The sequence below is a fragment of the Electrophorus electricus genome, chromosome 19 (genome assembly GCF_041902795.1).
Source record: "Electrophorus electricus isolate QZ-2024a chromosome 19, ASM4190279v1, whole genome shotgun sequence".
In the NCBI taxonomy this organism is placed as follows: Eukaryota; Metazoa; Chordata; class Actinopteri; order Gymnotiformes; family Gymnotidae; genus Electrophorus; species Electrophorus electricus.
Genome location: NC_137515.1, coordinates 13407495 through 13430958, shown reverse-complemented (window position 1 = coordinate 13430958; position 23464 = coordinate 13407495). Strand labels below are relative to the sequence as shown.

Genomic DNA, 23464 nt, shown 5'->3' with positions numbered 1-23464 from the left:
ATTTGAGCTGATCCTGAAGTGGGTAATAAAAGGTGAATGAATGAGGTTATAGCACCATTCAAGGAACCCAAGGTCACTTTACCACACACCCAGGTTGAGGAAAGAAACCTTAACAAGGCAGACCAGATAGAAAATACAACAAAATTTATTGAACGTTTCAAAGAGGATACAGCAAAAATAAGCATGCAAGTGACAACCCACAATTCTAAGAAAAAATGAAATCAAAATGTAGGCATAAGACTAGTCAGATAAGATGGACAAAAAGGACAATTCAATCAATCAGAGGTAAATTATTCCATACTTGACAGATACATGGCTGCATAAGCAGATTATTGTCTCAGATCACCAAAACATACTTCATGGCCAATTTATATAGTGCATACATAAACGGCTGGTAGTACAGTGGCTCAAGGAGATCATTACTCTAGCTTCATTGTAATGGCTCGAACTTATCAATTTAACATTTGTAGGGAGTTATTCTCAGTGTATACTGGTATGTTCAGTGACTCAAAACAGTAGCCCTCCAGGCTGGAGAGGCATGAGTTGTATACAATACTAATGATGGAAAAACAGCACAACAAACACAGCTGAACGTTGTTAGTCAGCACAATAATACTGAGGGGTTTACAGCAAGAATCAGCTAAGGAAAGTCTGCCCAATTGTTACTGCTATTTATCTGACGATTGTCAGAGACTAGACTGACCCCCCCGTAGTGCAGCGCAGGGTCCTGCATGATGGTGATAGCCCTGACAAAACACCAACGAGGCTGTGTGCACATGGCAGTTCACTCTTCAAAAGTGATTAAACTTTTTTTTTTTTTAAACCCCCCCCCCCCCAGTCATGTCTGTCTATACTGTGAAATATGCAACAACCTCTCCAGCTAAAAACTAGAAAACTAGTACAAAATTGTTACTTTTCTATAAACAGGACTAAAATGCTATCCTTAAAAAAAGAAAATGGAGATGTACATAAAAGGTAAAAATGACAGCACCTGGAGGACAGGGTGATTTTGCAATAAGCTGGCCAACTGCCTGAGCCCTCAGTCCTCCACTGATCACACAAACATTTGGTTCATACAAAGCAAGTGTCATTTTATGACTTCACATACAAAAACTCAGTTTACAATCATTTAAAACTAAGGGGGGGGGGAAAAAAAGAAAAAAAGAAAAAAAAAGAGACTTCACTCAGTTTATAATACACTAGTGATATAAAAATAGTTCTGAGGTGTTTGTAAAGTTGGCAGGTGAGACTGGCTGTAGTGAAGGAGCAGGGTGACAGCGTTTCATGCTGTGGTCACATGATTGAGCAACCTTTCTTGGTAGCCCGTGGATCGCCCTGCAAAGATCAGCCACACACAGGGTTTCACTCTCTCCCTTACAGTCAACGCTATCTCGAAAAAACCATGATGAAATTGGAAGAAAATGCCACTGTGTGAATCAGAGCACAGCAATACAATTGCATAGCAAATACTCCATCAGGCAAGAAAACATTTCCCCAAATATCAAGGGGAACCTGCAGTAAGAAGCTACAGCCTAGAATTTAAGGCATACTGAACAAAACAGAGCCCCTTGTGCCGCCACTTGCGTTACTGCCCAGCACACTAATAGTGAAAGGTAGCATCTAACCTGCTGGTGGAAAAGCTCTTCCTCAACAACTTCGACTCCCTCATCATACTCTTCCTCCTCCTCTACTGTGGCAGTCTTGTATACTGTACTCCTTACAGCCACTTCCTGCAAAAGGAGGACAGCACTTTTGAGGGACAGTCACAAGAACTCTATACTATACCATCATCTGCTGGACACCCTGGGAATTACATTTTGGAAGCCCATCAGCGCCATCATCAATACCACTAGCAAAGCTGTGAACTAAAAAGGGAAATGGCACCCTACACAAGATGCTTACAGTTGTCCAAATCTGTCAGCACTTTAGTAAAAGCTCGTTGGGCCTTACCTCTCCCTGGGGATTGGTTAGGACCACTTTTACGTTTTCTCCTGTGCCCCAGGAGCTCTGGTTCTTCCAGATGAGGTCAGTGGGAGGGCTGGCGCTCACCCCTGCATTGGATGCCCAGATCTTCCAAAAAGCAGACAGCATATACTCAGAAAGTCACCATGGAAATTATATTACACTTACACACACAGGCACACACACACACACACACACACACACACACACACACACACAGTGAGGACTTACAGTGACTTTCTGACCAGCTTTGAGGAGATATTTGGGAGTGAACTTGTAGGTAGCAGAAACATCTCCAATAGTTCTGGTCATCTCAAATCCCACCATAGGCTGGTCCTAACAAAGCCCATGCATTGTATGTTAGTCTTACAAAGCCTAAATGCAGTATCTACAGGGAATGACTTTGGCACACAAAAGACAAGTTTAATCAACAGATCCCAGCACAATAACACTTCAGTCAAAAGCAGAATGTACCAAAGGCGAAAAGGCTTTTCGCCACCGGATCTCACCTGCTCAGACGTGTTGTGCAATCGGATAAATTTGCCATCCACATCGAGCTCGTCAACGCACACGTTGCCAGTGGCGGAGGCTGAATGGGCGATGCTAACACTGCTGCTGGCCTCCGACTCCTCCACGTCCACGCGCTTCCGCTTCCCGCGGGTGGTGCGCACGCTGCGGCTGGACGAGGCCCGTGACACTGTCACGCGAGACGATGGGCTGGGGGACAGCTTCAACCTGAGAGAGAGAGAGAGAGAGAGACAGACAGAGAGAAGGCAGCCAGGGGGGGGAAAAAAAAGCTAAATAAATAAAGGCAAACGTATAAAGACAAAAGAATGAACTGTGTAAGATGGTGGGATTGGATGGCAAAGCTCTCTGCATCTGGCAGAAGTGTGGCCAGTTAGTTACCCTTCTCTTTACTGACATGTTGCATATAAATGCAAGCGTGTACATATATTGTGCATGTGAGCGCACACACACGCATCTCAGACCTCTCTTCCTCTCCCTCCAGCAGCTTCCTGTAGGCGCTGATCTCCATGTCGAGGGCCAGCTTGACGTCCAGCAGCTGCTCATACTCGTCCAGCTGCTGCTGCATCTTGGCCCGAATCTCAGCGATCTCGCGCTCCTTGTCCGCCAGCATCCTGCGGCTCACGTCCTTCTCGTGGGACAGGGCCGCCTCCAGCTCACTGATGCGCTCCTGCCAGCTTCGAGCCTACACACACAGACACACACACAGGCATTCAGACAGAAAGGAGAGAGACAGAGGCCGGGGGGGGGGGAGGGGGGTCCGGAGCAGAATCTTAGGGAAATGTCTCTCTTCCATGGATGAGAGGAGAGAGAAAGCAGCTTGCCAAAATGAGAAGAGACAACAAACTGACAAACACAGCAGTTTCAATACTGACCAGACAGAGAGCTGGTATGAATCAAACTATGCAACAAGCCAAAATGTTTCAGGGCACCTTTGCTATGTGCAAGTGGAGCTGTAAGTGCACCATGTAGTGACATTCTGGAGCCCTTCCCAGCCCATCTTGGAAGTCAAGCTAACAAATGGCAAGGTTCTACCTTCCAAAACCAACTGCTGGCAGAAGTATATTAGCTAGATAGCACCCAACCTTCAGATGTACATACCAAGCAGGAAGTTCTAAAAATAGTAACTCAAGCCTCAGCATTGTGTGGCAAGGGCTCCTTAACTCTACAAACACGTCGCTAAGTGCTTTTATACCTGTAACACAGCACAGTACACGCCCAACAATAAAAGCATAGGGTGACCATTTTCATAAACCCTGGTCTCCGAAATGGGTTGCCCCCGCACTCCCGGAGAGAAGTGGCATACCTCTTTCTGCAAGCTGGCCAGCTGTGCGGCCAGGCTCTCCACTCTCAGCACAGATTCTCTCAGCTCCTCGCGCGCCATGCTGGCCGAGCTGCTGTTCATCTCCGATGACAGACGCACGTTTTCCAGCTGTAAAGCACAACAGTACAGCGGCTTTGACAGATCTGTTCCCTCGAGCCTAATAAGCCACCAGAAAGAGGAACTGAAGAGCGGGGCCGCCCACTCGACAGCTGTGAGGAAACGCTGCACTTTTGGACTACGCATGCAGAGAGCGAGAGATGAGAAGATGTACAGGAATCGCAGGCGTCATGTGTGACTGCACAGATCTCATTTCGAATGAGATTTTTGGAAATCTGTCAGTTATCTTGACATAGATTTGGAAACTCTGTACAAAGCAGATTACTACTTGTGTAAACATGACGTTCTAGTGCATCAAGTAGAATTTAACAAAGTGAAATATTTATGCATTACTTCTGCTGTAGCATAATGCAACATGCAAAAACCCATTCAGTTTCTACTTGAAAATCCCACAGTGATTTCACTCCAGGGTTATCTCACTGAATCTCACCACAAAGATATCTAGTGCTCACACTTTTGTAGGGTGTGTGTGTGTGTGTGTGTTCATAAACCATTCATTGCAACTTTCAGGAAAGAGTTGCGCACCCTCATTTCAGCCTGCACCCTGCTTCAACCAGTCCTGCTCTACACATGCAGTCTGCAAACACCCCTTAAAATGTCATTAAAACTACACATGGGGCTAAGGCATAAAAGACTGCTCTACACCATCCCGCCACTATGAGAACACACTTGCAAAGTCGGTGGTGCGAGCTTCACCTTGGCCATGTACGTCTGCTCCATCTCCTCCTTGTAGAGCTTGACCTGGTCGTCATGCTGCTGGCGCATCTCGGACAGGGCCTGGGCCAGCTTGAACTCGTACTCCATCTGCCGACCCGAGTCCACCTCCACCAGCCTGGTCTCGTGCCTGCGCCGAGTGTCCTTAATTTCCTGCAGGCATGGCGAGAAGAGAGGGGGGTTGGTGAGCACGTGGGCAGCCTCGGCACTGTCAACGTTGGGGTTAGAGCGGTGAGAAAACAACGCAGTGATGACGGTGCTTTCTGAAATACTCAGTGATAAAAGGGAATAACTGTTTCCTGCTGCTGCTATCGAGTTTGGTGCCACCGCTGATTGTTGTGTTGGGAATACACTCGTCTGGGCACCTTGCAGAAGTTGATAAAGTGGGGAGATATGAGGGCGTGTTGGATGGACCATGGCTCACGCTGCTGCCTAGCATGTTTCAACTTACAACTGTTTTCATTTTCATATTCAGAAAACAAACAAGGATTTAACTGAATAAAGCAAATTAAGTATATAAAAAGGAGGGAAGGGTGGGTCTTCCTCCTAATAACAAAGAACTACAATCTGTCAGCTTTCAACACTGAAGGACTCCCTCCTTGGTGGGAGGACCCAGTAGCAGAACTCACATTTTCATGTTAAAAAGGACACTAGCATGTAACTGCCATGATTGTTAAGACACTGGTCTTGTTGAGCCTTTTCTTATGGTACAGGGTTAAGTTCAGCATCATCAGCTCAGCACATTCCACCCTTGTTTTGAACCTGCTGACCTCTCAGAGTACTAAGATGTGGATTACTTGGAAAAGATTTATTAGTATGACTACTGAAGGTATTCCATGAGATGGTTCTGATAAAATTTACAAGCTGAAAAACCGCAAGCAGAGCATGGCACTTACCTCCTCAAACATGTTCTTGCGAAAGTCGAGCTCCTCCACCAGGCTCTGGCAACGATTCTCCAGGTCCACCCTCAGCAGAGTCTCCTCACCCACCTGCTTCTTGGCAGAGGCCAGGCTCACCTCCAGCTGGAGGCCATGACATGGGAGTAAAGCTCAAATCACCATGTGAACCTCCCCCCGCCCCTCAATCATGGGCAGTGATATCATAGCATCTTAAATACTTCAAACATTAAAATCAGCTTAAATCAGAAACTGACAGGACAAAAGCACTACAACACACGACAGAGTTACAAAGAGAGAGGCATACCTCTTGTATCTGGGCTTGCATGTCAGCCAGTGTGCCCTCCAGGCCTTTCTTCTCAGAGAGGGCAGTGTTGAGGCTGGCCTCCTTAGTGTTCAGCAGGGCCTCCACGTCCTTCAGCCGGGCCTGCGAAACCGCCAGGTCGGTGTCTTTCTTGGCATAGCTACAAGCGCAAACACAAGGCTCACCGTCAACCTCCAGAGGCCAGGAGTGCACACATGCACCTTTCTGGTAAGGGGGTAGCTTGCTAAACAAAACCAACAGTCACCAGCCTGCTTAGGTTTTATGGGGGAGGGTAGAGAACCTGGTCAAATGTGGAAACCCAGATGACTCGGACTACAAGGCCCTTTGTGCCGATTCCAAATTGATTATATCGAGGGAGGCTCAGCAGGATGGTTGAGTGGCATTATATTCAGAGGGTGGGCCTGTGATCATTCAATGGAAACCAGTAAGGGCGTGTCCCACTGAAAAGATTACCACAGAACAGACGCCAGCCTGCCACAGTCAATGTTATCAGCTCAGCTCCTCACTACAGGGTAATGTCGGGGTTCACTTATTCACACAAACCAACCAAAACAAATCCTGGTTTCACACTGGCAGCATTGCTGGCTGGACTTTTACCTTCTCTCACAGAGAAGGAAGCATCAAATGGCTACGCTCCTTCATTTAAAAGTGTTAAGTGTTATCTTCCAACATTACATTTTCCTAGAAACTTAAGTACACACATTACAGAGAGAGGGAGTGGGAGATGTATAGCACAACAGATAACATTCACACAGCTTAAATTTCATATAAAGAATGAAATAGGATAAACACAGCTAACCCAATTTAATTATCATTCGTTAATGCCTCAAATGTTACAAGACTTCCTGTAATCAGAGACAAAACAACCTCAGAAGTCTCCATTCAAAAACCATCAAGAAGTGTTGGTTTCTACAGACTACGAAGTTATGCACGTAAAAATCTTACAGTCTCCTAATCTAAGGGTCGATTGAGGACTGCACGTTAGGCATTTGTGGCACTCCCACTTCTGAATAGCCCATGTGAGCAAACTGGGTCTGTTACTGAAGTCTGTGCACTGCTGTATTCAAGCAAACATTTTAGTAGAGGCTCTAGTACATTCTTCTAGATAGTCACATTTACTAGTATATATAGCTGTTAAAAAAAAAAAAAAACAAAACAAACCAACCAACCACAGGGTCTTCATGCATTGGATACATGTGCAACTCCACTGAAAACATTTAGCAGAATAATATCAGCAATCACAAAGCTGTGTTCTAACTAGCACCATCACAAATTAAAGGAGGTTTCATGCTACTTTGCATACAGTCACATTTCAGCATCACACTTCTGAGTAAAGCCATGTCTCCTCACTAGTACCTTTAAGATTACATACTTGAGTTCACCTTAGCATTTGGGTTCAAACCAAGCAAGCCAACAAAGTAATAAGTTTCAGCTGTGTTTAAGGTAATGTGTGTTTAATTATGCATGTGTGGAATTCTGTAAGAACTGGAAAGTGTATAACTAGGCAGTTTAACGCCCTCACATCATGAGGAACCCCTACAGAATTCTGTAATGGCTACAGACACCTCACTGCACAAGGATTTTACTAATGTATCTAGCTTATGGAACATGCTTATGTTACAAATACCACCTTCTGAACATGACAATCAATCAATCACTCACACATACTTGGCACCATTGTTAAAAAAAACAAACAAACAAAAAAAAAAACAGCTGTGTCATGTTGGCTGGAAGTTTTAGAGAAGGAATTGAGGGCCCCCCGTCATGAGTGAGCTAAAACTGTCACACACACACACACACACACACCTTTGTCATTTCTGACCAAAGCTCATTTATATAAAGGAAGTTCATTACAAAAAGGACAAAGCCATGAAAAGTACAGATGCACAGATAATTGGATCAGGGCAATATGCCCTGACTGTGGCTAGCTTGTATATAAATGATCAACAACTCTGCAAAGCTTTTGGTGACAAATGTCCTGCAACTGTAAGACCTGGACAAAGGGACAGTTTCCTACTGAATGTGAGCAGCTGGCCAAGTAAGAAGACCTGCATCAACATTTTGCAGCTGTCACCTCACTCAAAGATTGAGAGGCTGCACCATCACAACACTAGATAACCCACAACCAAGAAACAGGCCAATTAACGGCTCTCTAACGCCCTAAAAAGAAGCATGAAAACTATCAACAGAAATGCAAATAAATATGTTAATGTTCATCAAGCCACACAGAGAAAGACATTACTTCACATACACTTCAGCAGAGATTTCACATGTTTACTTCCCTACAAACATTTCTCATATATAATTAACTCTCTTCCCATCATTGGTTTTAAACACAAGACTTTGTGATTTATGAGAAATGTTGAGACACCAACACCACATACTTGTACCAACAGATCCAGGCTAAGAGCACACCGCGGCACACAGAGAGACGACCGTTAGAAGTAAAAGGGAGTCTATTCAACTCTCAGAACAGGTGGCAAGAGTGAGCATTTTGGTCTAGTCAGTCAAGTGACTTGCACTGATTCAAGTTAAGCATCTAATACATTACAAAAAGGACTGGCTTTACATTTCCTGAGCTTTTTAAAAGGACCATTGAATTTTTCACTAGGGATTTTTGCACAAGTTCAATGGTAATATATCGGCACACCTGTTTAACTCAGGAGTATAACCCATTAAACACAGATGGAAACAAAGGCTATAAAAGACAGGCGCCAGAACACAACTTTAGCTGATATTACAAATAAGAAACTTCTACTACATTAAAAGAACTTGAGTAAATGCCTACAATCTAACAAGTATACACTGGATTACTACTGTTAACATGTTAAGTCATTTACAGGTAAGGAATGCAGCCAACATCTTTGCCTATAGCTTAGGCATCGACTGATTTAAAAAAAAAAGGCTTTATACTTTTTTTTTTTTTAACAAGGAAACCAGAAAACTGTCACAGACATATTGCACAAGACAATAACCCAAATCTCATTCCAGAGACAGATTTCTGTGATAACAGGCCCCCCAGGCATGTGCATTTGAATGGAGCTTGATAATGGGCATAGTAGTCTAGTAGTCAACATGCATCATTATTTGCACTGCTTGGGGCTCAACCTCCAAATTCTCTCTCCATGACCAAAGTGCCATTTAGCAGCCAGACTGATCATAATAGCTGAATAATTCTAGTTAGGTGATGCACACATAGCAGACGTCCAGGATAAGGGGAAAACAGAGGAAGGCGGAAGGGGACGATCCTCCATCCTGTCAGACCCAACACCCATTCATAGATTTTTGTCCTTTCTGGAGTATATACTGAACAGTCAGAACAGACCCATGAGTTCTCATACTTCAGTATGTTACACATAACCCCAGATACTACACCATAATTAAAAGAGATGTGTAAAATTAAGTGAAAGAACCAAGGGACACAATCAGAGCCAAAGGAATACCAGAATCCACCAAGTTTGCAGAAGCTTTAAGGAGGCAAACGACTGGAGCAACTTAAAGTAACTGCTTGTTTACCATTGACTGTGCTGATACTTCTAGGAGACTGCCATCAAGTTAAAACCAAATACCAAGTAAAGGAGATGAAAAGGACAACCCTTAGGAGCATCAGGCTGTGGTTTTAAATGTACTTTGCTATCTAACCATTTGTTCAGATTTAATAAACATTTTAACACAGTGCTCCAAGCTAATATAAATCAACTGTGGAGGAAGATAAATGAAGTACAAACTAGAACACTGTATATAAATGCAGGCTTGTATCTTGCTGTAATAAATATTATAGCACCTTTCTCAAACTCAATGTGACCACAAATTCATATCCCAAAAGTACTAATCAAAGTATTACTAATCATTTGAAAGTGTCCCATTTAAAATTATATTTATAGTTTTTAAAACAGATTTTAGTTGGACTTACAAAGCTTAAAGTATAGCATTACCAGGGCCATTATTCAAAGATATTGGTGGTGGGATAATCCTTAAAACTTTTTGAAGAGTGCAGACATATTCAACCATGAGCAATGCTTTGAGTTGTAAAATATCAAACAAAAATATTTAGTCATCTTAAGATAATTATTGTTGAGCATGTGTCCAAGACTAATCACTTTCTTTCATTATAAAAATAAATAAATAAAAATAAATAAATTTATTAAAAAACAAACAAAAAACCCCACAAGAGCTTCTACGATAAGTATGGGCAATGAATGCGATTAATTATGAAAACGCGGTCAAGAAATCTAAGGTAACCAGGCACTCGGGACCGCGTCCCCTCTAATGTGCCACAGACACCAGCGCAAAGCATGTGGGCGGAGCCAGCCGGCAACGTCATCAACACGCCTATGAGGATCTTACGACGTCATGTCCATCCAGTGATCAACTGCTGTGGGTTGATATGACGTAACCACGTTATGAAAGGAAAAACAAAGTGACTGAACCCCACGCGATAATTCACTGACGTGCGGTGGGACAGATTTTATACAGCTCGACACAGATGGTGTAAAATGAGATTCAGTATACTCCAGTTTGTCCAACCGTCTGGAAGAAAGAAAAAATATACATAACTCGCGCTTCAGGAGGGTAAGATACTGTTTCGGGAGAGTCAAAAACAAACTTACTTATCGCTACCTAGATAAGACACTATATGGTCGTAAAGTAGTCCTGCACAAAGTCGCGAGTTAGACAATACAGACTACCTGCAGATTTCACTTTCCACAAAAGAAATGTAAAAGTACGCGGTACTGGCATGAACCCTACGCATACCATACATATGCATGGGAATGGCGCACTAGTGCTAAGCGGCTGTGGTTACCCTCCCCCAATCCCCAAAAAAGGTGTGGCACTTGAAGTCCAAACTTCAGACATACACATCCGGATGCCCATTAGTAATATTTTACACTAGCGCCAAACGCAGTATGCCTTCAAAACCCGCGATTGCAATGACATTCAAAGACGATTACTATTAACCAACAGTTCGTGCGTGTGTAATTGTATACAAAAGTTTTTCAACTGAAATAAGCCGTCTCACTAGACTGAACAAGGTGCAGACCTGGGCAGACGGATAACAAAAATACTTTTAATATTTGTTGGATACAAATGTACCCCGACCATTCATGACAGGTTACAACTGGCGGGCCATTGTTCAAACGTCGCCGTACGGAGCGCACATGGTGCCAGCGTATCTAGTGATTAAGCCAGCGCTTCGTTCAAATAGGCTGGATCAATCGGCCACGATACAAAGAGACACGCAACTTACTTCTGGAGTAACTGGTCATGCTCGGTCTTGAGCTTTCCCAGTTCAATCTGCAGCCTTGCGCGGTCCTTGGCAGTATCATCGAGAGACCTCCTCGCGTCGGCGAGCTCGGACTCGTACAGCGTCTTCAAACCGGACAGCTCTCGGCTCCTGACCTCCTCCTTCTCGGATATCTGCAGGTAAAGCACGCTGTTCTCGGACTCGAGGCTCCGAACCTTATCGATATAAACGGCCAAGCGGTCATTCAGGTTGCTCAGCTCCTCCTTTTCTTGCAGTCTTGTTATCCTCCTGGGGCTCAGAGGAGTGCTGCCGCCGGTCGCGCGGGTGCTCATTCTTTGGCCGGCCGGGGTAGAAGTTGCAGTCGCCATTGTAACACAACAAGCTAAAATAAAATTAGGAATGATATGATTAGGTTTGCGCTGAACTAACCTATATAAATGTGTTTAACGTTGGAAAAAAAATATTCGAGAGCACTAAATATGTAGTATCAAGATAAAAACGACGTTAGCCATCTATCTTACGAGAATGGTCACATACAGTAATTATTAAATAAGAGCTTACTACAGCATATTTTTCTTTAAAATAAATATGAATGCACACAGTTAATCTTAATTTAATATTACATAAAAGGCAGCGCATTAATGATGCAAAACCTAACAGGAGAAAAACGGTTTAAAAACCACAAATCTCATGTCTATACCTTACTTTGTGTTCCAGCCGAATGAAAGAATGGGTTTGACTAATATGGCCGCTCGTCAGGATTCGCTAGTCACGTGACTCCAGCAAACCAATAGGCAACGTCAATGAAACGAGCCGTTTTTAACTGAGAGCCCGAGACTAAATTCAAAATAAGCGGAATGCAGTTTGCTGTGCGCCAATAACACGTGGTATTTGACTTAGAAACCATACCCAAAGTTTTCCCTTTTTTTTATTTTTATTTTTTTATTTTATTTTTTTTTTTTACTGGACTGTGAATTTGACAATTTGTAGAAGATCCACCAACTGAAAAGTATTTTTTAAAATTTTAATCTCAATTTTGATTAGCCCATTATTATGACCTAAAAGATATGTTTTAATTTACTCTTCCGCAACCATAATGTAAAGAAATATAAATAAAAAGCTTTTAATATAACTAAGTTTATTAGTATCGTTGGTACTGGTATTAGTGCTACAATAACCATGGCATAATTTAAAGGACAGTTTGTTTGCCTCCAGATTAAGACACATTCACCACTGTCATTGGCTTCTCCATTGAAAAGTTTTTTTCCTTCTACGTTCAGGATAAAACATGTGTCCAGAACACTAGTCTGCTACAGACTGCCAGATTATAAACTTGTAGTATGTTAGGTCTACTGTAATGAGGTTATGAAAGATGCCTGTGTGTCTAGTTTGCAATGTATGTATCAAGCCATCAGACAATAACTGGCAGGTAAATCGCTCCTCTTGAGTCCAACCTGGAAATATGGAGGGTTTACTGTTTATTAGCAACATAGGATTATTCCATAAGGGCTTTGATCAGAGGGAGATGGCTATGATTAAAGATTTTAATTTTTATCATAGGATTTTGCATTTAAGGTTGTGTGTTGTATTTATGTACCTTTTGTCTTTGAAGGTAATGCTGTTAATGTCTGTCCTCGATATCTAACCATGGTTGGTTTGTGGCACTTGTCCAGTACGTAATGCAAAGCAGTTGCTGATATAAGAAATATTAATAAAAATGTGGCACTCCAAGTCATCCAAGAGACATAGGCTGGAGGGTAGATAATTTCATTCAAGACTTTTGCTGCTTCCAATAGAGCTTTGTATTTGCACAAAGAGGAAAAACACAGCCTGAAGTTGGGGTGGCACGGGTCATAAAAAAGTAGTTAATTTTAAGATTATTTATTTTAATTGTTGATATTTGGCCAATTAAAGATAAGGGTAATCTTTTATTTCTTGCAGTAAGGAGACATAGTTGAGTTTATATAGATCATTTAGGTTTGAGCAAGTGTGAATACCAAGGTATTTAATGGATTGTGCGGAATGTTTGGATGGTATGTCCCAGACTTAGACATCCTGGATGAATTTATTTAGAGGTACAAGCTCAGATTTCAGCCTGTTGATAGAGTATCCAGGCACCTTGCTATAATTGTTTATCAGATTATGAACTGATGGGAGGAACTATGAATGATTAGTAATATGTAGTAAAACATCATCTGTATATAAACTGATTTTATGGTGGTATTTCTTCGACTGAATACCTGAGATTTTATTACCCTGTCGGATGGAGGAAGCAAACGGCTCAGTGAAAGGCAAAACAATAATGGTGATAAAGCACACCCTCTTGTAGGTGAAATAATTTTGATATGTGTATATTTTTTGAAACAGTCTGTTAATGAGTTGTATAATGTTTTTATCTAATTGATAAAATATCAAAACATTAATATAATAATATCTTTTCATATAGTCTAATTGAAATGCAATATATAAACATAATGAAATATATAAATATATTAAGCATGTTTGATCTCAGGTATTACCATCTATAACACATCAGATATTCTTGTGCTCAATCTACTATTAAATAAAAAGCATGTTATAAGAAAGAACACCCTATTCACTTTGTTTACAAATGAGTTATAATGAAAAGATATTACAAGTGTGATCAGATGACAACTTAATGGAGCAATATGCATTTGGAGACTGTAATGCATCTTGAATAATATGACAAGCACAGTCAAATTCATCACTGTATGTGATCACATTAATTATTCTTAAAATAGGTCAGTGCATTGTATATGTGTGCAATAGGTCATCTTCTTTCGTTTTGTCTTTTTGAGTTCAGCCTCCACAGACTCCTTCTAAATCAGCATACCAGCCAATCCTGAGCAATGACTATGTATTGTGGAACCCGGTGGTTATGTTGTGCTGGTGAGTTCAAGGTATCTGTTATTCGGATCAGACATCTTTCTCAGATACGTCAGTGTCTAGTACTACAGAACAGGACTGGGGGCAGTATAGAATGTAAAGTGTTTGGATTGTGGTGAGGTCCCACAAAAGAGTAAACTGGCAAAAACATGTTGATATTTACTGAACTTTTCTTTCCTCTTTCCTGGAACAAAATGTGAAAAGTTACCCCCTGTTCTTCTGTGGGTTTGTGACGTTATTTGAAGAACACTGTATACCACCAAAGATCTAAACCTAAATTTTGAAGCATGGGGGGAATATGATGGTGTGATGGTGCTTTTGCTGCCTTGGGGGCCTGGTTGGCTTACTGTCATTGAAAAGGCCAGTGAATTCCAAACTATATGAGGGAATCCTACAGCTGAATGCCACGGCATCTGTCTGTGGTCTAAAACTTGAAATAAATTCAGTCATGCAGCGTGACAGTAATCCAAAACACGGGAGTAAATCATCCACAAAGTAGCACACACAGAAAAAGTGTTGACCTTAGTCCCAGTGAAATGCTGTAGCATGATCTGAAACAGGCTGCAAAGCAAGACATTCCAAAATTAGGCATAAAATGAAAGTTTTGTATTAAGAAATATACCCAGATTCCTCCTAACTACTGGCTATATTGTTTGGTTAAAGTTACTGCCAGTGATTAGAACATTATTATCTAAGTGTTTACTTAATTCTAATCACCACTTACCTGAGTAAGCCTTTTTAATGAAGATATGGCACTGCATTGTGTATTATTTCAAATTAGTTACCAATATGACTTTCATGATAAGATCATATTTTAAGTGACATTCATACAGAAACTTCACAAACCTTTTCTCTCAACTGTAGGTTGCAACTGTGTGTGTGTGTGTGTGTGGGTGTGGGTGTAGTATCCCCAACGCATGTAGGATGAGTTGAAGTGCTCAAAGGCATGTCAGCACTGGTAGTCAGTGTGTCTGTATGTCGGTCTCCATAGCCAGTCTTCCTAGTCTCCATAGCCAGGCATCCCAGTCTCCATAGCCATGCATCCCAGTCTCCATAGCCAGGCATCCCAATCTCCATAGCCAGGCATCCCAGTCTCCATAGCCAGTGCTCCCAGTCTCCATAGCCATGCATCCCAGTCTCCATAGCCAGGCATCCCAGTCTCCATAGCCATGCATCCCAGTCTCCATAGCCAGGCATCCCAGTCTCCATAGCCAGGCATCCCAGTCTCCATAGCCAGGCATCCCAGTCTCCATAGCCAATGCATCCCAGTCTCCATAGCCAATGCATCCCAGTCTCCATAGCCAATGCATCCCAGTCTCCATAGCCAATGCATCCCAGTCTCCATAGCCAATGCATCCCAGTCTCCATAGCCAATGCATCCCAGTCTCCATAGCCAATGCATCCCAGTCTCCATAGCCAATGCATCCCAGTCTCCATAGCCAATGCATCCCAGTCTCCATAGCCAATGCATCCCAGTCTCCATAGCCAATGCATCCCAGTCTCCATAGCCAATGCATCCCAGTCTCCATAGCCAGTGCTCCCAGTCTCCATAGCCAGGCATCCCAGTCTCCATAGCCAGGCATCCCAGTCTCCATAGCCAGGCATCCCAGTACACCATTTACAGATTCACATGCTCCCAGTCCCTTGAGCAGTTGCCCAACACGTTCCACAGCAGCTCTCCTGTCTATTTGTGAGTAACACGCTGAAATGTGTGCTCTTAAATGTCAGAGGAAGAGGTGGAAGAGTATAGACAAAGTATAGTATAATTTCACTGTCAGTTTAAAAACGGTGTGGGTGGGTGGGTGCTGAACCCCATTTAATGTCGAGTAAGCAAGAGCTGTGGAATGTTGCATAGTGCTAAACCAGGAAGTGTCACGCTGGGAGGCCAGGAAAATCTTGTTCATTTCTGCCGTGCATTGCACAGGCTTGTTATTTACTAGTCTGTTGCTGGGACCAGCCATGTGACTGCCAAGCACATCAAAAGCATTGAAAACATTCATAGTTTTTAATTCCTTTAGAATCAAGTGCTAAGAAGGTTGTGCATCTTTAACAATTACCAAAGAAACACTTTGATAATAAAGCAGAGTACTCTAGAGTCTTTATTTTTAGCACATTAAGACTAAATTGTTAAAATTTCAATAAAAAATGAGACCAAATTATTCATTTTTGCATTAAATTGTTTGTGTTTATCAAATGACCAGGGAGTTGATAATTTTCTTTATTATGCAGTTGCATTTGTTTGTATTCAAGTACATTACTGCCTGCCAGTTTTCTCCCTTGGATGGAGTGTACTGCAGGTTAGGTTTTATTTTAGGGTAAACTAATAATCTACTTCAAAAAACTATTTTTGTCAAGAGTGCAGCTTTTTGGGCCCTTATGTGATGTCACTGAGTGGAAATATCCTGAAATGGAAATACCACATTACAGCATTGTCTTTGTAGACGCTATCGATTGGCTGGATGCTGAAAGACCGTGTCAGTGGTGTGGGAGTAACCAGCAGATTTCTAACACTAAAGTAAAACGTTGAAAGCAGGTGAGCAGAGTGCAGGCTATTCAAGCCCTGAGGATTATAATTAAGCATTTTCCAACTGTCAGCGATGAGAGGGACAGCAGTGAAAGCCCGAGCCACAAAGCCCGCTACCTCTTAATCAGAACACAGAATGGATGGTGCTAAAAACGATAAGTATGCTCTCCTTTCATTTCTCGCATTGCTTAGATAATTGTGAAGAATTTCCGTTAGTCATATAATTGCATGTAAATATTATTCTAATTCTAATTATAATATATTATAATTATTCATATAATTGGATCCTTTTGCCCTCTTCAGATGTTTCACGTTTTCCCACGAGAATGCTGAAGACATTGACTGGCTACCGCTAGATGCTGGTCTCATACAAAGTATAGTCTCCCAGATTGAACATTACCTTTCTGATGAGAATCTGACTAAGGATGCTTTCCTTTTAAAACACGTAAGACGAAATAAGATGGGCTATGTCAATATTAAGTTACTGACATCTTTTAAAAAGGTAAAAAAAAAATTGCTTCCTTCAACTGATGTCTGTGTTTCTTTAGTAGCGTTATGAGAATATTCATTCTTACTTTACGTTTGCAATACTTTTGCACATTGCTCAGTTATCCATAAAATGTACTCAGTTAAATTGTGGACATTAATGTTTTTTAAAACTGTGCCATACACATTTGTGTAATTTCAAGCATATAACCATGTTTTAAATTAAAACAAAATATTTTCTTTTTAAAACTGAATATTTTAGATATTTCTTACATATTCCTTTGGTTTCACATGCATGGCTAGCAGTAAATGACTTGTTAATTTTACCTGTTGGCAGATAAAGCACTTGACCAAAGACTGGCGCGTCACAGCGCACGCTCTACGTCATTCTTCAAAGCTGGAGGTAAATGAGGAAGGAAATAAAGTGCGCAGATTAGAGCCAGTGCCAGAGTCTGTCTTGTTTCAGGCGCCCAGCAGACTCCTGCTGGTGTGGAACTTCACAGATCTGCCCTTGACCGTGGACAAGTCGAGACATCGCAAGAGTGTTATGGAGACCGCCATCGCCATTCTGGAACCGTTCGGCCCCATCACGGCGGTGCGGGTGAACCGGCCCGGGAGAGAGCTCCCGCCCGAGCTCCAGAAGTATGGCTGCAGGTACGTGGAACTTCTCACGGAGGAGAGCGTGCTGGTGGAATACGAGGACCTGGAAGGTGCCGGCCGGGCTTACCACCAGCTCTCCCAATCTGAAGGAGGGCCAAGGGTGCTCCTGGTGGGGAAGGCCTCCAAGAAGAAGGCTGGGGAGGTGGGCGTCAGCTGTGCCGAAGGCAATGGCGCAAGTAAGGGCAACTGCATTCTGTACCAGCGCACGGAGCAGCTGCAGGTCCGCAGCCATGAGTCCTCAGCGTGCAGCTCCTCCGAGTCCGAGTTTGCCACCTCCTCGCCGCTGCGTATCCGCCGCTTCGGTTCGGGGCAGGTGTGCGGCAGCCCGCGCTTCAGCCACCGGGCTGCTCGTGCTCCTCCGCCGGGTTCCCGGGTGTCTCCTCTTTTAGTCTCTGAACTCGCGCAAAGTCCAGACACAAGCCCAGAGCTTGGACGGCGCAACCCCGATCTCTCCCTTGATTGCAGAGTCTATTTCGGAAGCCCTTGGGTGCAGAAACGCAAGTCTACCACCACCCAACACCTTCCTTTGGAGGGGATCCACAAATATAGCCAGTCAAGTGAAAAAAGAGGCCTAAATGGAGACCCAGTGCCATCTGGAGTACTCCGTCTGCCGTACGGTCCAGACGGCAGCAGAGGTTTCCATACCATCATAGCTGGGAGACGATTTCATCAGTCTATCAAAATATAAATACCAGTAGTTCAGCTATTGGCTTTGTCATGGTTTGATGTCTACTTGTAAAACTAAATAATTAAAGGAGCATTCACTGTGTTTAGACTCTGCATCACTGCCATGCAATCAGCTCTCCTACAGACACACTGAATTTCAAGCACAAATCGTTTGTTTGTTTACATCTCTTATACATTATTAAAATATGTCTGCCAGCGTTTTTCCAGGGACTCTCATGGTCTCTCAGTTATACTCTAAAACTATGCCGACAAATGCATAGCAATGTCATACAGTCACTTATCACAGCTACTTCGACTGAGTTTAAACAAATAACTAAATAAAAACCCACAGCCATATACACTGTCCATCCACTTTATTAAAAACTCATTTTTGGTGTATACATAGCAAGTGTAGTATATCTATTGGCTATGCACTTTATGTTCATCAGTAGTATGCTTTTGACCACTGGATTTTTTTGGCTGGTATATCACTTTCAACCCAGCAGTGATATTGCGACATTGAGATTGGTCTACCACCTGGTCATCAGTGGTCCTGGTGGTCTGATGGTGGATGCATAATAAACAGTGCATGGCAACAGTGTGTAACTGAACACCTATAATAATGCACTTATAAGGTTTACCTGACAATAAGGCGGCCAGTTAGGGGCATATGTTTATACAGTGTCAGTAAAACAATCAAAAATGGATGACTGCCTACAGAAATAGTCAAGAAGTTCAACTGGTAAACTTGAGTTCAACTTGTGAGTTCTGAGAAAGACAGACGAGCTTCTGTCTCTTTTTGATTGTGAGCCTTGTCACAAATAACCACCATGGCCTCAGGATTCTCTAACCGTGGGCGATTCTATACCCCTAAATGGCTGTCACAATAACAGCCTAATTTGGACATATTACCCTGAATGTCGCCATGACAACTTTTCAGAGTTGCACTTGAGACGGTGAAGAGGTTCTGTCTCATCTGGCTATCTGAGAAGCACCATGAGCCAGTCCTAACATTTAAACAAAATGCAAACCGCTCAGTTATCCATAACAAATTGTTTTGTTTTCTTTAAAAAATTTTTTTTTGCCAGTGGCAGTGTCAAATAAAAATGCATAATTAAGCGAGATTCTACTGATTATAAATACAGAAAATGTTAGTGATATGCTATAGGACGCGAAGGAGGAAAAACCACCATGTTAAACCGAATCATTGACTGCTGAGTTCTAAACATTCCTTTTGACTTGTGATTTTGAGCAATGGATAATACTTGACTGAGTTTTTTCATGAAAGATGACATTTCTGTGTAAGATGCAAAGACACTAATCATGGATTTTCATGTAATAACATCAGGCAGTATAGATGATACGTTGCTTAAAATAAGAAATCAGGAAATGTGCATTACGTGCTCTGTCCAGGTGTGAAAATTAGATCATTAACGTCTGATTAAATTGAGATCAGTTCATAGCATCCATATTTCACAAGCATTTAATAAAGTGATTTCTAGTAGAACTATCGTTTCATGACTTGGTATCAAAGGATCAGTATTCTGTAGCAAACCTATGATTCATGTTCACCATCATCGTCACCATTAAAAAAATATTAATATTTTCCCATCACTACATTCAGTGTTCATGATAAACATTTGTGAAACACAATGTATTCAGTTGTTAGCGTTATGGGTAGTCTACAGAATGCAGATCAAGTGTAATGTTCTCAAAGCATCAATTTTCACCAAGAATAGGACATAGTCAGACTGTAACTTTATGTAGAATTTCTTCCTAATGTCACTGTAATACTATAGAGTACAAACTTGAGAAATGGCTATGAATGGACGTGCTCCTTGTCTAGTAACACACAAACCAGGTTACTGTGAAAAAAACTTTTTAAAAATTGCCCACACAAATCTTTAAACGTCTCTCTGTCCTCTGAGAAAGAGCAGTTTTTCTAGACAAAAGTCAAACATAGGGTTTTGAAGACATAGGGTTTTGAAGGACTATACTGAATTTATAGGAAACCTGCATGGTCATTTAAAACCAAGAATAATAATGTGAAATCAGAGAGCAAGTAAAACATGCACTCTTGCAACAGGCTTTTCTAAAACAGCACATTGTATAAGGCTATCAATAGACAGATGTTACTGCATTGAAAAAGGAACATTCGATTGCCAAACTCATTAACTGTGGAACACCTCTGTGCTCCACACAATTACTAACAAGATGCTAGTTGTTGATGTTCATCTTGGTACAGTGCAGTCTTGTCCAACTGCACGCAATCTATTGAGGAGAACGTGAAAGAAATGATTGATTGCCCTGTTATCAATTCCCCCTTTGCCCCTGAACCAGGGAGCAAGTCAAACAAATGCATCTTAACTGAAAGCCAGTCTATTCAAGCTGTATCACCGAACACACTGTCCATGGGCTTTCGAACAAAGACACAGCAGATTTGTCACCTCAACAAAACAGTCACAAATGGGGCACAGCCATATGCATCAGAAGACTTCCAGGTCAGCGGAGCTGTAAACAACAGGACTGTCCTCTGTGCCCAGCGCAGGCTCCGGCTGGTCCTCAGGAACCTCCTCGAGTGATTCCAGGGCCTCATTGGTGTCGCTGGCGAACGTTTCCCGTGAGACATCGTCATGTTCCTGCAGGTTTAATGTGTTGATGGCTTCCTTCATCTTCCTGGCCACTATATGTCTGCGCCGCTTTTTGGCTGCCTTTTTGTTGTTATACTCTTTCTGGTTCTCATCATAAAATATTTCCTAAAAAGCAAACTTTTCACTTCAAAAGCAAGGCAATGTAGATACAGTGGTCTACAATATGGTGGTTTTTTTTTTATTACATTTTTGCAAAAGTACCATAGGATTATCTGTAATGTTCTTTGTACTAAACCAACATTGAGTTGCAAAGTTACAAGCCGAAGACCAAACCACAGTACTTGGGCCTCTTTAAACACTCACTACATTCCCAACATTCTTTGGTTTGTTGTCTGTGCAGCAGCAGCCTACCTTGACTTCTTCATGAGAAATACTAGGAGTGTTCTTCAACAGGTTCAGATACACCCCTCCAGGGGTCCGCCTTCTACTACCATCCTGCAAGATGAAAACTTGTTTCAATATTTGTCTACATGTTAAAGATACCAGATCAGGACTAATGCACATCAAACAGATCAATGTTCAAAGTAAGAGTGCTGCCCCTCAGTGGCAGCTAGTGGAAACTGCACTAGTGAAGCACATATTTCTGGTAAGGCGGTGTAGTGTACTATATATCTTTGCAGGAACACGAGACTAGTTACATTTGGATGTCTATACTGTGATTAATAGAATCTAATCCCAATCTGAAGTATACTTTTACAGTACATACAAAATAATACTGACTGAACGTATGCTTAAACACTCTTGCCTTAGTGCAGTACAGAACTACCCTTGCTGCTAAACAGGTAAAGGAGTACTTGTCTCATCTAAGGAGCACAGCCATTAAAATTTAGGAGCCCTTACCACAGTGTAAAGACCTCCATTTTGTTCAATAGTTGCAGTTTCTGACAGAAGCTCTATTGCTTTCTTTATGCCAATCACCTTCACCACACGCTCTATTAATTCCTTTTTTGGCTCCATTAACCTTTCAAAAGCAATAAGAAAAGCAATTAATCATTCAGTGGCACAGTATGGTAAACTGAACAAAGTGAAATGCACTGCATCACCATTGATGAAAAGCTTTACTGGCTGCCCCAGTGGCAGCAATAACAAACAAACTCCTCTAGAGTTTCAGTGTCTCCTTTCTCACCTGTGAGCTATTTCATCAACCACTCTGTCTTCGGGGTCGTCCTGAGTAATCTCATATCGCCCCTTAACGTCCATCTCGGCTCTAGGCCCCAGCCTCTCCTTGACTGCCCGCTTTCTCTTAAGATGGCCGTCACTCATTTCTTCCTGTGCTCCGTGCTGCATATACTCCTCCAGCTGGCTGTCCAGCATGGCTTCCGTTCCCTGTTCCTGCCTCTCCTTTTCCATCATCTTGCGCGCCAGGATGTAGTTGTACGTCTCACTCTGGCGGCTGTTCATGCTGATGCCTCCCTCCACGCCCATGACACCCAACTCGGCTGCCACAGCCTCCTGACTCTGCTCCTGCACCACAGAGCCCCAGATGTTATTCACCTTACGGCCCAGGGGCCCCGCCGTGGCACCGGGGCCTCGGAAAGAGGCCGGAGGTAAAGGCGCCGGAATGTTGGAGCACTTCTGGCGCTTTCGCCTCCACAGCGCAGCCTCTTCCTCGGAGTCCGAGTCACTTTCGCTGGAGTCGGTCCTGATGGAGCTACGGTAGCTGTTGACAGGCGGGGCTGTCTGTGGAGAGCCTCGGCTTTGGAAACACTGACTTGAAAAGGCTCCTTGAGAGGGCATCTATTGATCAATTGAAACATTTATTAATTTATTTATTTTTTTTACAAAGCTAACATTGTCTTCATTTCATATAGGCATGCTTTTGATTTATGCATTTTCGTACCACAGTTAATAAGGACGAGTAAATATTTGAAACAGCATTTTTAACACGCCACAACTATGCAGTCAGGACATCAGTACAAATCCAGTAACACATGACTGACAAGTTGCGAATCAAACTTGTATGCATAACGCAGCATCCCTTCAGATGTACTAACGTTGCGATTAAACGAGTGGAATCAACTAATGCTAGCCTACTAACTAACTAGGGTGTCTTGCTAGCTAGCCGATCAGGTCGGGTTGGACTTGACTAGCCTTGGTTAACACGATAGGGCTGAGAGCAGAAGACTGAGAGCAACACAGCCATGCCCGCAAACAAGCAGCTACCGAACTACGCCTGATCGTTAACTAGCCAGACAGCTATCCAGCTATCCAGGTAGCGTAGGATCATTTAAGTTTAATAGCAAGCTAAAGGCCGGTCAGCTCTAAGTTATACACAGCTCGAACCGAATAGACTAAATAAATGTTCTTACTGGGTGTCGGTCATCTGACGTTGACAGCATGTCGGATTCCGAATCTGAACCAGTTATTTCTCCATCTTCCAGATCCTCCATTGTGTCTCTGTTGCTATCACCCGCCATTTCTTCTACTCGGAAGTTAAGCGTATTCGGTGCGTTCGACGTTCC

At 42.5% G+C, this 23464-nt stretch overlaps 3 protein-coding genes across 6 annotated transcripts; 1 reads left to right on the top strand and 2 right to left on the bottom strand.

Moving 5' to 3' along the window:
* Positions 1–122: 122 nt before the first annotated feature.
* Positions 123–11832, bottom strand: lmnb1 (lamin B1). 3 transcript variants are annotated; one of them, XM_027028470.3, is made up of 12 exons: positions 11809–11832; positions 11112–11490; positions 5846–6002; positions 5539–5664; positions 4625–4795; positions 3794–3919; positions 2952–3172; positions 2472–2697; positions 2194–2298; positions 1951–2070; positions 1626–1730; positions 123–1335 (listed from the first exon to the last, which is right to left on the bottom strand). In XM_027028470.3, exons 2-12 carry the CDS (start codon positions 11474–11476, stop codon positions 1294–1296), a joined length of 1764 nt encoding a protein of 587 aa, XP_026884271.2. In that variant the 5' UTR covers positions 11477–11490; positions 11809–11832; the 3' UTR covers positions 123–1293. The 3 variants fall into 3 exon arrangements, with proteins under 3 accessions (XP_026884271.2, XP_081558402.1, XP_081558401.1); XM_081702276.1 differs by having other exon boundaries at positions 11814–11822; XM_081702275.1 differs by lacking the exon at positions 11809–11832 and having other exon boundaries at positions 11112–11740.
* On the top strand, positions 11820–18454 carry LOC113589015 (la-related protein 6-like). The gene is made up of 4 exons (XM_027028459.3): positions 11820–14018; positions 16457–16698; positions 16843–17041; positions 17363–18454. Exons 2-4 carry the CDS (start codon positions 16676–16678, stop codon positions 18371–18373), a joined length of 1233 nt encoding a protein of 410 aa, XP_026884260.2. The 5' UTR covers positions 11820–14018; positions 16457–16675; the 3' UTR covers positions 18374–18454.
* Positions 14257–23464, bottom strand: phax (phosphorylated adaptor for RNA export). Of its 2 annotated transcripts, none has more exons than XM_081702278.1 (5): positions 23312–23464; positions 22129–22739; positions 21843–21963; positions 21354–21437; positions 14257–14576 (listed from the first exon to the last, which is right to left on the bottom strand). In XM_081702278.1, exons 1-5 carry the CDS (start codon positions 23417–23419, stop codon positions 14538–14540), a joined length of 963 nt encoding a protein of 320 aa, XP_081558404.1. In that variant the 5' UTR covers positions 23420–23464; the 3' UTR covers positions 14257–14537. The 2 variants fall into 2 exon arrangements, with proteins under 2 accessions (XP_081558404.1, XP_026884272.2); XM_027028471.3 differs by lacking the exon at positions 14257–14576 and adding an exon at positions 18711–21107.

What these genes read in the sequence shown, in the direction of transcription:
- lmnb1 (XM_027028470.3), bottom strand. Translation starts at nt 11,476, where the DNA reads ATGGCGACTGCAACTTCTACCCCGGCCGGCCAAAGAATGAGCACCCGC. An exon ending in CATGACCAGTTACTCCAGAA is followed by an intron (nt 6,003 to 11,111) that starts GTAAGTTGCGTG and finishes TTGCGCTTGTAG; the next exon opens with CTATGCCAAGAAAGACACCG. An exon ending in GCAAGAACATGTTTGAGGAG is followed by an intron (nt 4,796 to 5,538) that starts GTAAGTGCCATG and finishes CCATGCCTGCAG; the next exon opens with GAAATTAAGGACACTCGGCG.
- LOC113589015 (XM_027028459.3), top strand. Translation starts at nt 16,676, where the DNA reads ATGGATGGTGCTAAAAACGATAA. An exon ending in GATGGTGCTAAAAACGATAA is followed by an intron (nt 16,699 to 16,842) that starts GTATGCTCTCCT and finishes TGCCCTCTTCAG; the next exon opens with ATGTTTCACGTTTTCCCACG. An exon ending in TACTGACATCTTTTAAAAAG is followed by an intron (nt 17,042 to 17,362) that starts GTAAAAAAAAAA and finishes ACCTGTTGGCAG; the next exon opens with ATAAAGCACTTGACCAAAGA.
- phax (XM_027028471.3), bottom strand. Translation starts at nt 23,419, where the DNA reads ATGGCGGGTGATAGCAACAGAGACACAATGGAGGATCTGGAAGATGGA. An exon ending in GTTGATGAAATAGCTCACAG is followed by an intron (nt 21,964 to 22,128) that starts GTGAGAAAGGAG and finishes TGCTTTTGAAAG; the next exon opens with GTTAATGGAGCCAAAAAAGG. An exon ending in TTTCTCATGAAGAAGTCAAG is followed by an intron (nt 21,108 to 21,353) that starts GTAGGCTGCTGC and finishes TTTGCTTTTTAG; the next exon opens with GAAATATTTTATGATGAGAA.